Below are 14801 nucleotides of genomic sequence, written 5' to 3'. Positions count from 1 at the left end.
TTATAGTTGTAATTTATTATTTTAATGTTTGATAGGAAAAGCCTTTGTGAATTCAATATCAAATTTAATACCATATCCTCATTCATGATAAGCATAGAAACTCTTACTTTGTCAAATAACATTGTGGAGTGGGTTCAGTGAAAATTTTCATTAGTATTCATTTATACATATTAAAAGGATTTTAATTGTGAAAATAATATATGAAAATGATTTAAAAATTTAAAGAGTATACAATAAAAAGGAGGTCTCCCTTCCATCCCAGACCCCATTCCTGTACTCCTGTGCCCAATGGCAACCACTAAGTTTCTTTTGTATTTTTTCAAACCAATCTACTCACATATAAATATACGTATATATACACACATACATACATACATACACACAGACAGACAGGAAAACACACACACCCTTTTGTACACAAGTGGGAACAAACTATATACACAGTTGAGCAACCTGCTTTTTTCACTCAACAATATACCTTGGATAGCATTCCCTACCAGCACCTGTGTGTTCTCAGCTGATTTCCTTCATTTTCTCTTAATTTTGTGTTAACATTTTTTTTAACATAGATAATAACCCTTTTATAAAGTTTTCTGCTGACGCAGAGACTAGCGAAGACATTAAGAAAGAGCTGCATGACAGCATCAAAGATGAAACTCATACCAATGGTCCCACACGTTTATACATGGCAATAAACAGATATGCAAATTCAATTCTCATATGTGGTGCTTAAGTACACAACACTCAAGCAACTCAGGAATTGTCAGAAAATGTAATTTGTTTCTCTAGTGCTCTGATTATTCAATTATGAACAATTTTAAAAGCTTTATATTCAATCTGAATATATAGATCATTTATAGTAATTATTTTTAAAACAATATTTTATCTAAAAGGTTTAGTATCAGGTTTAAACTCTCCATCCATTTCTTCCATGTGATGATTCATTTTCAAATTCTCTCATGTGTAATGAGGTGTGACTTCTTGTTAAAAGCTTTCTAACATTCTTTAAAGTTAGAATACTTCTAAGGTTAAATAAAACCTTTAGTTCAGATTTCCCACACTAATTTCACTCATGAGATTTCTCTTCTGAATGAGTTTTCATATGTTTAGTAAGGGATGCATTTTGTTTGAAGGCTTTTCCACATTCATTACATTCATAAGGTTTCTCTCCAGTGTGGGATCTCTGATGTATAACAAGTTGTGACTTTGCATTGAACGCTTTTCCACATTCATTACATTCATAGGGTTTCTCCCCAGTATGAGTTCTCTGATGTACAATGAGGTGTGACTTTTGGGTAAAGGCTTTCCCACATTCATTACATTCATAGGGCTTCTCCCCAGTATGAACTCTCTGATGTTGAGTAAGACCTTCAATTTGCTTGAAAGCCTTCCCACATTGATTGCATTCAAAAGGACTTTCACCTGTATGAGTTCTCATATGGTAAGTAAGAGATGAGCTATGTCCAAAGGCTTTTCCACATTCATTACATTTATAGGGTTTCTCTTTAGTATGAGTTCTTTGATGTATAATGAGGTGTGACTTCTTGCTGAAAGCTTTCCCACATTCACTACATTGAAAGGGTTTCTCACCTGTATGAATTCTCATATGTTTAGTAAGGGATGAGCTATACTTAAAGGCTTTTCCACATTCATTACATTCGTATGGTATTTCACCTGTATGAGTTCTCACATGTTCCGTAAGAGATGAGTTATACCTAAAGGACTTTCCACATTCCTTACATTCATAGGGCTTCTCGCCTGTATGAGATCTCACATGTTGAATAAGGTTTGAGCTATGTCTGAAGGTTTTCCCACATTCAGTACATTCATAGGGCTTTTCCCCAGTGTGAACTCTCAGATGGTCAGTGAGGGCATGTTTATGACCATGGGCTTTGCCACACTGAATACACTCATATGGTTTTTCTCCAGTGTGAGTTCTCTGGTGTACAACAAGGTGTGATTTTTGGCTAAAGGCTATCCCACATTCATTACATTCATATGGTTTCTCACCTGTATGAATTCTCTGATGGTCAACGAGTCCTTGTTTGTGGCTGAGAACCTTCCCACATTCATTACATTCATATGGTTTCACTTTATTCTGAGTTTTGTCACGCTTAGTAGGAGATGAGCTATGGCTGGATAATTCCTTATGTTTTTCTCCAGTTTGAATTTTGTCCCGTTCAGTATGTTTCTTGCCAGTTTGAGTTTTGTCAGGCCTATTAGATGAGCTATGGTTGGGTAATTTCTCACATTTTTTTCCAGTTTGATTTTTGTCTTTCTTTGTATCAGATAAGCTATGGCTGAATGATTTCATATGCTCTTTAGCTACATCAGGTTTCTTTTCTACATAATTTCTTACATGACCAGGTAAGTCTAAATTCTTTCCATGTGAATCAAATTTAAGAAGTTTTTTTTTTGAAGGAACATATTTTGTACTCACATTTTTTTTCCCCAATGAACTACATTCATGGCCCTTTTTCTTAGTCAGAGTTGTTTTCTTGAAAGCAACTTCCCTAAGGAGTTTGTTTTGAGATTCCTGGTGGTTCTCTAGCTGGTCATCATCTTGCTGGACTTCTTCTAAAGTGGAATTCAATGAGACATTCTTGTGAATCTTTGCACTCTCATATTTTGGAATACAACTTATAAAGAAATGCCTTGTTGTGGGGCTGAATCTTTATTCAAGCCTAGTATCCTAAAGTGAATGAAATATCAAGTGCGAATGTCCCTGTCTTTTTGGACTTGAGGGGGAAAGTGCTGTAGTAAAAACAGGAAAAGAAAATTGACAATAGTGATTAGAAAAGGCTTTGGCTGTTTATAAATATGACCTTGCAACCTGGGATAAAAGATGAAATAAACACAAGGAGCAGTGAATAAAAAACAGATGAAGTTAAAAGCTTGTAATTGTTGTTGACACTTTTTGAAGTCTCTCCTCAGCCCAAGCTGCCCAGCTTTAATAAATGCCAATCCACCAATAGTATTTGGCTCTTACAGCCCATCTATATTCATCCAACTCTCCATAGTCATGGTTGGAGACAGCTGGCTCAAGCCAAGATGTCCAATAAGAGTATGTCTCCTAAAAACTTAGACTCTAGTTAGTCTCCACTGGGTGCTAAATTTAAAAATGATATAAGACAAGTACTATAAAGCCACATTTTCCCTATGTAAACAGAGAGTTCATCAGTACAAAGAATAAAGCATACATCCACAGAAAAGCAGAGATGTGAGATCATGTGTCCTCAAAGAGACCATTTGCATAATCCCAGTTCCTAATGGCTTCCCAGTACTGGTTCTAGTCCCCAGCTGAAGTATCACCCCTTAGGTTACAAGAAGCCTTATAATAAATTCCTCCATTTACTTAGGATAGCTCAAGTAAAATTTTGTTATTGCTCCCCAAAGAGCCAAAATAAGAGAAAATAAAGTAAGTCCATCAAAGAGTACTGAACAGCATATAGATGACTGAGGGATTAAGCAGGAAAGGATGTTCCACTGCTACCACCCATGATTAATATAATAATGCAATTCCTGTAGTAAAAAACATCCCACAGTTTCTATGAGTTACCTGATGTTTTTACCATATTATAAAGTTTGATATTGGCAAATAAACTTTACACCATTTGGATTTACAGTGTACACACACACTTGTTTTCCAATAGTTTGCTATAGAGCACACCTTCCTGTCAGGTCACTCTAATTGCCAATTATAAATTTTAAGCTAATTCCCAACTCTAAGTGATTGCTCACATTCTTTCCTCCACACATGATACAATTATACATTTTGAGATATCTTCTCAATCTATGCTTCCCTTCTCTGAGACCACCACCTACACTGACAGATGTAGGCAGCGATGTTTGTAGTATATGATCCAACTTCTCCTTGAAAACAATTGATCGGACAGTGGTAAACACCAGGCTCCAGCTATTCAACAATTCTCCTAAGAACCTAGAATTGAAACTTGAAGACTTCTGTTAGCTAGCTATGGACGTTACATTTGTAAAAACCAAACAATTTAGAAGTTAGGACTACCATTTTGGGGGTGGCCTTTTTCAGCTATGGACATGGAAAAACAGAAAAAGCTTCAGGATAGGAATCAAAGAGACTCAAAGAGAGAAGCAGATATAAGAGTCCCCATGACCTCAGAAAGAAAGAGATAAAAAGTGAATAGTTGTTTTACTAGTAAAAGAACATTACATGGATAAAGTGAAAACTGAGTTCAAACAGAAAAGAGTTATGGTGTTTGAATATATAGCCAGGAAATACTATTACTTTTATGGAGAACTTTTAAGAGATTAGTTCCCATGGAGTAGATCAATTTTTATAAGTATACATAAAGTAGTGTTATACTTATAGTAGGAAGGATTGGAGTTGCCAGCTGCTTTTTCATTTAGGAAATTTTAAGTGATGCAAGCATCCTGAGAGAATGAGCATAACAAGAACTTTTATGTAGCATGACAAGGCTGCATCTTCCAATGTCCAAGGATGCTGGGGAGGATGGAGGCAAACCTCATTCTGGGAAGAAAGGGATCAAAACTCAAACCTTTCCCCTTGAGGTGTAACATTATAAGAACCTCTTATTATGATGATTTGGGCTGGTCCCAACTGACATTGGCCAGCTGGAAAAGATATAAAGCACCACAAGAGAAATTTACCATGAGGGAGGGGAGGAGGCTCTGAACTAGTGAACTGGTATAATAATAGGGTAATACTAGGGGAGAGCTGGGTCTGGCAGAGCATGTAATTAAGGCTATAAGCTTGTCCTGAATCTGAGACAGTAACTAAGACATGAATTTTAAGCTAAAATGACTGTAACTTCAGAAACTGAAGCATGGAGCTCATTAGACCCAGCAAATCAGTGGAGGGAAGAGAATAGTCCTTCCTTGAAGAAACTTCAAGGACGACAGAAGAACCTGAGCCAAGAATAGAGTCACTGTAGCAATGACAAAGATGTATGTATTAAATGACTCAGGATTATTTTTCAGTTGTAACACCAAGTATCAGCGAGAAAAGTGAAGACAGCCAAAACTGGAGCCACTAATGGATGGATCAAAAACTCTATGAAGGACTTCCCTGGTGGCTCAGTGGTTGAGAATCCGCCTGCCGATGCAAGGGACACGGGTTTGAGACCTGGTCCGGGAAGATCCCACATGCCGTGGAACAACAAAGCCCGTGCACCGCAACTACTAAGCCTGCGCTCTAGAGCCCGCGAGCCACAACTACTGAGCCCTCATGCCACAACTACTGAAGCCCGGGAGCCTAGAGCCTGTGCTCTGCAACAAGAGAGGCCACCGCAATGAGAAGCCTGTGCACAGCAATGAAGAGTAGCCTCTGCTCACCGCAAATAGAGACAGCCCACGTGCAGCAACGAAGACCCAACGCAGCCAAAAAATAAATAAATAAAATAAAATAAAATAAACAAACAAAAACAAACAAAACTCTATGAAGTCTCTTCATTTGTCATTTGAAGGACTGGTCCCTCTGGTCTTGGGAAATTCATGGAGTCTTGAAAAATTCAATGTTAGAAGAAACTTAAAAAGATATTGTGGACATTCTGCTAATTTGGGGACTGTAGTGATATGTAATAACTGAATATTTTAATGTTTGGTGGCAACATCTAAGATGAATTTTTTTAAGGGGGGGGATTTAATAATCTACCTAAGAATTGGAGCAATTTAGGTATGGGACAATATGAATCTAATTTGGGTGATATCAGTCAGAACTGAGGGGGGGGAAAAAAATCAGGAACTGAGGAAAGAATAGTAAGAGGGAAGGCAGAGAGCAAGGATTCATGGGAACTCCATGGCAGACAGGCCTAAAATCAGACCCTGATAAAAACAAGGAAGGTGGAAGGAAGCTCTAATTTAGAAAGAAAGATAAAGCTTTCAATTTCTGACCATCTGAGAATAAGCTATCCTGTAAGGAGGTAAAATATAAGACAAAGGAATTGAAGATATATCTGGACAAAATAAATTTATCTTGGAAGTCACCAGTATAGAATAAATAGTTTGTATTTACACAATAGATTATTCCTTTGAGGAAAACAGAATTTAAAAAAAGAATAGATAGTAGAAGACAAAACCTTAGGGACACTTCAACAAAGTGAGAAAGAAGAGAATCTGGTGAAAAAAATTGGTAAAGGAACACTTAAACGATAAAATCAGATTCAAGTGGTATAATTCAAGCTAGGTGGGCAAGAATTTCAGGCTGATCAAAACTATTAAAATATGCACTGGAAGGTTACCACTGCTGACTTTAAAGTCAGAAATTGTTAGAGGCATGGATCCTATGGAATTTGACTGCAAGGGTTAGGGAGAAAATGGAAATAATGTTGGTGGTATAGACCACAGGTCTAGAGCATTTCACAGTGAAAGGTGGGAAATGGAAAGTAATGAGGGGCAGGAGGATCACGCCAAGAGATCTGGATAGAGGACAGATTTAAGAATGCCTGAATCTCTAAGGAGAGAAATTTGATACTATGGGGTCTAAGAGTGTGGGTGGATGAAGGGAGAAAAGCTGAGGATATTAGGAAAAGGGAGGATAATTTTAAAAAGCATTGCTTTAGAGAGGTAAGCAGGAATGGGATTACTTAAGAAAACAGCTAAAAGGGTTCACTGCTCTTTCTCAAAACTGAGCGACAGAGAGCATGCATGAGGAAAGATGGCTATATGGAAGGGTCAGTTAGGCATCTGATGGTCTGGTACCCAAGGTTTAAAGCCCTGTTTTTCACCTTTTTTCCTACCACAACCCCAGTGGTATGGCAGACTGTATTATTGTTCCCTGTGGATTACACCTCCCAGCCCCACTGCATGGCCATTTGAATCCTCCCTGTGAAAGGAGTATACATTCCTATCCAGTTGAACTCGGGAGTGGCCAGGTGATCCGCTCTGACTAATGAACCAATAAAATGTAAGCAGAAAGACATATCTACCACATCCAATCAGTGATTTTAAGTCATCATATGGTTCCACTCCCTCTTCCTTGCCTCTGCAATGAGACTAGAATTTGCCAAATAGGGACTGCTCTTTCAGTGTAGGTCACAAGATAATGTGGAAAAGGGCTGCATCTTGAGCAAGAAACAAATCTTTCTTTTTGTAGGCCACTAAGATTTTGGGGTCTTTCTTTAATGGGACGTAACTTAGCCTAAGCTGACTGATACAAATGGTATAAGCAAATCCCCATAAGTCACACTGGCTCCCAACTACAGTGAATCTCCTATGAGAACCTCTCATGTGGACAGGTTCACAGAAGGAAGAGATATTAGAATCTCCAAGGTTGGAGAATCTTTGTAGTTTGAACTCTTTTTCCCCCAGGAGATTTTGATATTTTTCTACTGCTACTTCCTAGGATCTATAAGACAAATTTAAGTATAAATTATTCGAAGAATTCCAAACCCATGCACCTACGGTCAATTAATCTATGACAAAGGAGGCAAGAATACACAATGGAGAAAAGACCGTTCTCTTCAATAAGTGGTGCTGGGAAAACTAGACAGCTACATGTAAAAGAATGAAATTAGAGCATTCTCTAACACCATACACAAAAATAAACTCAAAATGGATTAAAGACCTAAATGTAAGATCATATACTATAAAACTCCTAGAGGAAAACACAGGCAGAACAATCTTTGACATAAACTGCAGCAATATCTTTTTGGACCTTCTCCTAGAGTAATGGAAATAAAAGCAAAAATAAACAAATGGGACCAAATTAAACTTAAAAGCTTTTGCACAGCAAAGGAAACCATAAACAAGACGAAAAGACAACTTACAGAATGGGAGAAAATATTTGCAAACTATGCAACCAACAAGGGATTAATCTCCAAAATATACAAACAGCTCATACAGCTCAATATCAAAAAAAAAAAAAAAAACCCAATCAAAAAATGGGCAGAAGATGTAAACAGACATTTCTCCAAAGAATACATACAGATGGCCAACAGGCACATGAAAAGATGCTCAACACCGCTAATTATTAGAGAAATGCAAATCAAAACCACAATGAGGTATCACCTCACACCAGTCAGAATGGCCATCAAAAAGTCTACAAATAATAAATGCTGGAGAGGATGTGGAGAAAAAGGAACCCTCCAATACTGTTAGTGGGAATGTAAGTTGGTACAGCCACTATGGAAGACAGTATGGAGGTTTCTTAAAAAACTAAGAATAGAGGTACCACATGATCCTGCAATCCCACTCCTGGGCATATATCTAGAGAAAACCATAATTTGAAAAGATACATGCACCCCAATGTTCACTGCAGCACTATTTACAATAGCCAAGACATGGAAGCAACCTAAATGTCCATCGACAGATAAATGGATAAAGAAGATGTGGTATATTTATACAATGGAATATTACTCAGCCATAAAAAAGAATGAAATAATGCCATTTGCAGCAACATGGATGGACCTAGAGATTATCAGACTAAGTGAAGTAAACCAGACAGAGAAAGACAAATATCATACGATATCGCTTATACGTGGAATCTAAAAAAAAAATATTACAAATGAACTGTACAAAACAGAAACAGACCTACAGACATAGAAAACAAACTTATAGTTACCAAAGGGGAAAGATGGGAGGAAGGGATAATTTAGGAATTTGGGATTAACATATACACACTACTGTATATAAAACAGAAAACCAACAAGGACCTACTGTATAGCACAGGGAAATATACTCAATATTTTACAATAGCCTATAAGGGAAAAGAATCTTAAAAATATATATATATGTATGTATAACTGAATCACTTTGCTGTACGCCTCAAACTAACACAATATTGTAAATCAACTATACTTCAATAAAAAGAAAAATATATATTTTTAAATTAATAAATAATAAATAATAAAAATGTGTAAAAAAAAGAATTCCAAAGTTACCACCAAGAAACTAGGAACTTACTTCCATTGGCTCCTATTCCCTTGGGTCTTGCTATTTCACTCAGACCACCTTGTCTGGGTCTTTTCCCCTTCCCCAGCCATGGCTCTTCTCCTTTTCCCAACTTGGATATCATGTCTGGTTTGAGAGCTTGATACCCTACTCATGAGAAAAGATAGAAATTGAGTGTTAGAACAACAAACATTCCAGAAATCAAGCCCTACCATTTAAGCTTCAGAGCTTTTAAAGCATAAAAGAACACGTGGCTTCTGAAATTTCACAGTGCAGATGTCCATGTACCCCATCTGAGTAGATCCTCCATTTTCAAGGCAGGAGCACAAGTATTCTGGCTAGTACCCAAAGGGGATTAAAACTCTTTGATTTATAAAAATTAAGGATAAACTTATCTAAGGACTTCAGAGAGAAGGCATCACAGTAGGCACACTTTGAATTACTTTGTCCTTACCCAATGAGGCTAGGTTGCTGTAATTCTCCAGCATCACATCCTTGTACAGGCTCTTTTGAGCAGGATCTAGTTGCTCCCATTCCTTCTTGGTAAAGGCCATAGTCACATCTTTGAATGTTACCGATCCCTGTAACAGCACATTCTTAGTTCAGTCCAATGTTATCCACATCAGTGAGAGATGCAGACAAGATAATAATGACTTTCTCTTACCTTGACCATTCACTGATGATCATAATGTTATACACGGGGCTTATTTTTTTACCCAATTTTGCATTTTTGTTTTTGAGAGACAAAAATCATATTAAGAAATGTCCCTATAATGGACTCAATGTTTGTGTCCAATTCATTGTTGAAACCTTGCCCTCCAACGTGATGATATTAGGAGATAGGGCCTTTGGGAGATAATTAGGATTCAATGAGATCATGGGAGGGGAATCTTCATGAATGGGATCAGTGCCCTTATAAGAGTCATGAGACAGCTTGCTTCCTGTCTCTGCTCTTTCTGCCAAGTAAGGATCCAACAAGAAGTCTGAAACCTGGAAGAGGGCTGTCGCCAGATCCCGACCTAATGTCGGACTTCTAGCCTCCAGAACTGTCAGAAACAAATTTCTGTTGTTTATAAGCCACTTAGTCTATGGTACTTTGAAAAAAAATCCTATGATTATCAGAGAGAAAGACAATTACAACAAACAAACAAACCAGAATCAGTCTTCATATTTTCTTCTGTAACTAAAGACTATGGAGTAGTGTTTAAGGGGTTCTGAGGTAGAAGAATTGAGACCCTTGGTTTTTATGACCAGTCAAAAAATCATTTATGTTTGTAAGCAAAAGTAAGGTATTTTAGGCATGTAAGGATGCAGAAAGTATATTACCTATGTACTTTAGAAATAAAGAGAAGGAGGGAGGGAGAAACTGGGAATGTGGTAGGAAGAGGAGAGACAGGAGGAGAAGAAGAAGAGGAATGATTTTTAAAAGAAGGAAAATTGGATCAGAATAAAGATTTCAAGATTGGGAAAGACTTAAGCATATACAAGACAGAACTATGAATAATAAACCAGTAAAATGTCTAGTTACGTCCAAGTAACTTGATAACGTTCTTGTGCAACTGTTATAAAAGTAACCTTAAAATCAAGAGGTATGATGTAAGAAAAATAAGCAGGCATATAACTGGTTGGGGACAGGGGAGAAATTAAAGCATGTTAAACTTCTCCTCTTATTAGGCAGCTACTGGAGAATTCTGAAACTGATAAGTATACATTCAAACATGTCTGTTTAACATTTAAAGATCACCCCTGACTGCCATAAACCACCAATAAATTAGCTGCATGTGTCACCAATCTCTGACCTCACAAACGTCCAGTCACTGATTCCTATAACTCCTGTCATTAATTGTCACTGGCCTCCCAATCACTGAGCCAGCATGGCCCTTCCTAATCACTAAGCCTATAATTCCAAAATTACTGATCCCAACAAACCTCCCAATCACTAACAGCAACAGATCTCCCCACTCACTTGCCCCACAAATACTCTGATTACATATTCCCACAGGTTCCTCAACTATTGATACCAGTGGAACATATCAATCTCCATCTCTGATATCACCCCAAATCCTATCAATCTCCAGTCACTGATGCCAACAGAACTCTCAAACAGTGGCTTTTACAGAAACCCTAATCACTGCCAGTAAACTTCACTACACGTTCACCCTCTTTAGCCATTCCCTTTGCCTGCTTGCTTTAACCAAAACTTACCTGTCACCTGAGGATTCTGCTCCCTTACAGTGATCCCCGTGGAGGTTGTTTGCCCACCTCCACCCCAACCCATGTACCTCAGGGCCTGAAAATGAAGTAAATTATACTTTCAACAGTTTTTCACTCATCCTTCAAAATCCCTATCTCGTTTAGAGTATCACCAGACTTTAACCCATTAATAGTCTGGTTCGATAATTCACTAGAAGGACTCACAGGGTTCAGCATATAGCTGTACTCATAGCTATGATTTAGCACAGCAAAAGAATTCAGTGCAAAATCAGCTAAGGAAAAAGCTGCATGAAGTGAAGTCCAGAGGAAGCCAGGAACAAGTTTCCAAGAGTCCTCTCCCAGTAGAGTCACACAGTAAATACTTAATTCTTTCAGAAATGAGTTGTGCTAACACATGTGAAATGTTGTTTACCAAACGATGCTACTAACAAGGGCTTAATTTCCAAAATATACAAACAGCTCATAGAACTCAATTAAAAAAAAACCCCAATAAAAAAATAGGCAGAAGACCTAAATGGACATTTCTCCAAAGAAGACATAAAGATGGCTAATAGGCACATGAAAAAATGTTCAACATTGCTAACTATTAGAGAAATGCAGATCAAAACTACAATGAGGTACTACCTCACACTGGTCAGAACGGCCATCATTAAATAGTCTACAAATAATAAATTCTGGAGAGGGTGTGGAGAAAAGGGAACACTCCTACACTATTGGTAGGAATGTAAATTGGTACAGCCACTATGGAGAACAGTATGGAGGCTCCTTAAGAAACTAAAAATAGAGTTGTCATAGGATCCAGCAATCCCACTACTCTTGGGCATATATTCAGAAAAGATGAAAACTCTAACTTGAAAAGATACATGCACCCCTATGCTCACTGCAGCAGTATTTACAATGGCCAAGACATGGAAACAGCCTAAATGTCTGTTGACAGATGAATGCACAAAGAAGATGTGGTGTATATATATATATATATATATATATATATATATATATATATATATATATATACACACACACAATGGAATACCACTCAGCCATATAAAAGAATGAAATAATGCCATTTGCAGCAACATGGATGGACCTAGAGATTATCATACTAAGTGAAGAAAGTCAGACAAACACCATATGATATCACTTATATGTGGAATCTAAAATATGACACAAATGAACTTATTTACAAAACAGAAATAGACTCACAGACATTGAAAACAAACTTAGATTACCAAAGGGGAAAGGGGGTGGGGGAGGGATAAATTAGGAGTTACGGATTCGCAGATACAAACTACTATATATAAAATAGATAAACAACAAGGTCCTACTGTATAGCACAGGGAATTATATTCAATGTCTTGTAATAAACCATAATGGAAAAGAATATGAAAAAGAATATATGTATATATATATTTTTTTTCACTTTTCTGTACACCAGAAATTAACACAACATCGTAAATCAACTATACTTCAATTTAAAAAAATGTTGTTTACCAATGCTTGGTAAACAACATTTTTAGGGGTTGCTCAAATAGGCACTCTCTGCCTAGCATATACAAAAGTCCCAGATTCCCAGAAGGAAATCAGGCATTCAGCATAAACCACATGGTTTACATAGTTTAGGCACAGTGAGCCACTTTTTAAATTCCTGGGAATAGTGGGAACTCTCCTGAAATCTAAGTTCTCGGATGTTGGCCAAAGGTTAACCTTGCAATCAGACCTTTCTAAGGACAGCTGTTTCAGGTCTTTTATGTCAACTTTTCTGCAGTCATCCTCCCTCATTCACTGAAAACTTTAACACCAGATTCCTTTTCACCACAGCCCTGCACTATCTCTATATCGATGCAGAAGAGCCTTTCAACATCCTGGCCCATTGTAAACCATCATCATCATCTCTTCCCTTTAACTACTGCAATAAGCTACTAACCGACCTCCCTGCACCTCTGCACGCAGCCCGGCAGCCCGGGACAATCCAGTCTAACTACCAAAGGCACCGTAATCGCTGGCTCCCCTAGACATTCCCAGTTGCGACCCCCACAGACTCCCCAATCTTTGATACACCGCAAAGCCCCCATTTCTGATCCCCATGGCCTCCCAAACTCTGACTTTCCAGGGACCGCCACAGACCCCTCCCCTCCAACCACTGTCACCGCATATCCCTCAAACACTGATTTCCTCAAACTGCAGCAGTCACGGACTCCACAGACACCTCCCGAGCACTACTCCATAGATCCCTGAGTGTGCTAACACCATCCCCCCACCCCTGCAAGAGGCCCTCCAGTAGCGACTCCAATTCCCGAATCACCTATCTTCACAGACTACAGTAACCCTCCGGTCACTGACGCCCGATTCGACCGCCGCTGACCACCAGACCACCCCACCCCATCATCGCGCTCACCGCGGCGCTGCTCCCGGGCTCCGACACAGCCATCTCCGGGGGACACCCGGCCTGTTCAGCCGTCCCTACAACTCCTCCTCCGGTCCGTGGTCTCTGGCTTTGTCAGGATCAGGGCGCAGGCGGAGGCCGACATGGCGGCCCCCCAGAGCGCGGCCTCTGCCAGTTCGGCAGCTGCGATGGCGCCGCCCCTGGGTATCCGCCCGGGCGCGGCCATCTTGACCGAGTCGCCGCCGTACAGTGGGGACCTGGCGCTCTCGGCGGGCTCAGAGGTGGGTGGCCCGGCTAGCTGAGATGGTCTCCCAGTGGTGAGATGCAAGCGGGCAAAACCTGGCTCGCAGACTGCTCCCTGCAGAGTGCTTCACTGTGCCTGACAACCCACCCCCGGCGCTCAAAGGGTTCAACACTTGAGGACAGAATTTGGAGTTGCTTTTCCCAGTCAGTGCAGCCAGCTGCGGGGAAACCGGGAATCGCACTGCCTACCGCAGACTCCAGAAAGCTGGGATAATGAGAGAAATTGGAGGGAAAAAGAAGAAAAAACCCAATCGGGCAGATGCCATCGTTTTATAGAGAGAGAACGCTAATCTTTGAAATATATGTCTTTTCATTTATGGTATAAGAACAATGAGGAAACATGAAGCATCAGATTAAGTGAATACATCAACCCTCAGTGAGAACCAGAGTTTGATGGTGATGTTTCAGCCAAATAATCAAGCCCAAATAATCAAGCAAATGGAGTAAAAAACATAATTTCTCAATGGGCCAGTTCATGTACAAACTTCATTCATTTAACAGTTATTTGTTGAGCTTTTATACTATATGCAGACTAGGTTGCTTGGGTTTGCTAGGTAATAAGAAAACTGTAGATTCAGACACAGCCTTTGTTCACCCTTGTGGAATTTACAATGAGGCAGAGGGCTGGTAAAGTTATCACAAATATATTGTTCTTTTTCCCAGAGCCAGACATACCCTGTTTTGCACCTTCCACTTATATGTGCTAAAAAAACCCAAAATACAACGGAGTAAATTAGAAGATCTAATTGGCTTTATTAAACGATTCATCAATGGGGCAGCATGCTATCTAGCAAACCGAAAGGCCATCTGAGGAGCTGTACAAAATGGGGAGCTTTTAAAGGCAGAAAGGGGCTGGGACAGGGGAGTCAAAAACAAAACAAAGGATTATTTCAAGCAAGGTCACTTTCCTTTGATGAAAAGGCGGGGGGGGGGTGGGGGGGGGGTGTCCCCAGGCCCAGCAATGCTTTCCTATTCTTCTGACATCAACTCTAGGGCTTAGCAAAGTATGTTGTAA

General features: G+C 39.2%; 1 protein-coding gene across 1 annotated transcript; it reads right to left on the bottom strand.

Annotated features, from left to right (window-relative positions):
- Positions 1–899: 899 nt before the first annotated feature.
- ZFP37 (ZFP37 zinc finger protein) lies at positions 900–13643 on the bottom strand. Its single transcript, XM_068552558.1, is given in 5 exon segments — positions 900–2577; positions 8899–9033; positions 9341–9467; positions 13496–13564; positions 13566–13643. Coding segments are annotated over 5 exon segments (1905 nt in total). The 5' UTR covers positions 13629–13643; the 3' UTR covers positions 900–1066.
- Between the last annotated feature and the right edge of the window lie 1158 nt (positions 13644–14801).

The sequence above is a fragment of the Eschrichtius robustus genome, chromosome 10, assembly GCF_028021215.1.
Source record: "Eschrichtius robustus isolate mEscRob2 chromosome 10, mEscRob2.pri, whole genome shotgun sequence".
NCBI classification, from domain to species: domain Eukaryota; kingdom Metazoa; phylum Chordata; class Mammalia; order Artiodactyla; family Eschrichtiidae; genus Eschrichtius; species Eschrichtius robustus.
Note: the sequence above shows the minus strand (reverse complement) of the source record. Positions and strands in the feature narration are given on the sequence as shown.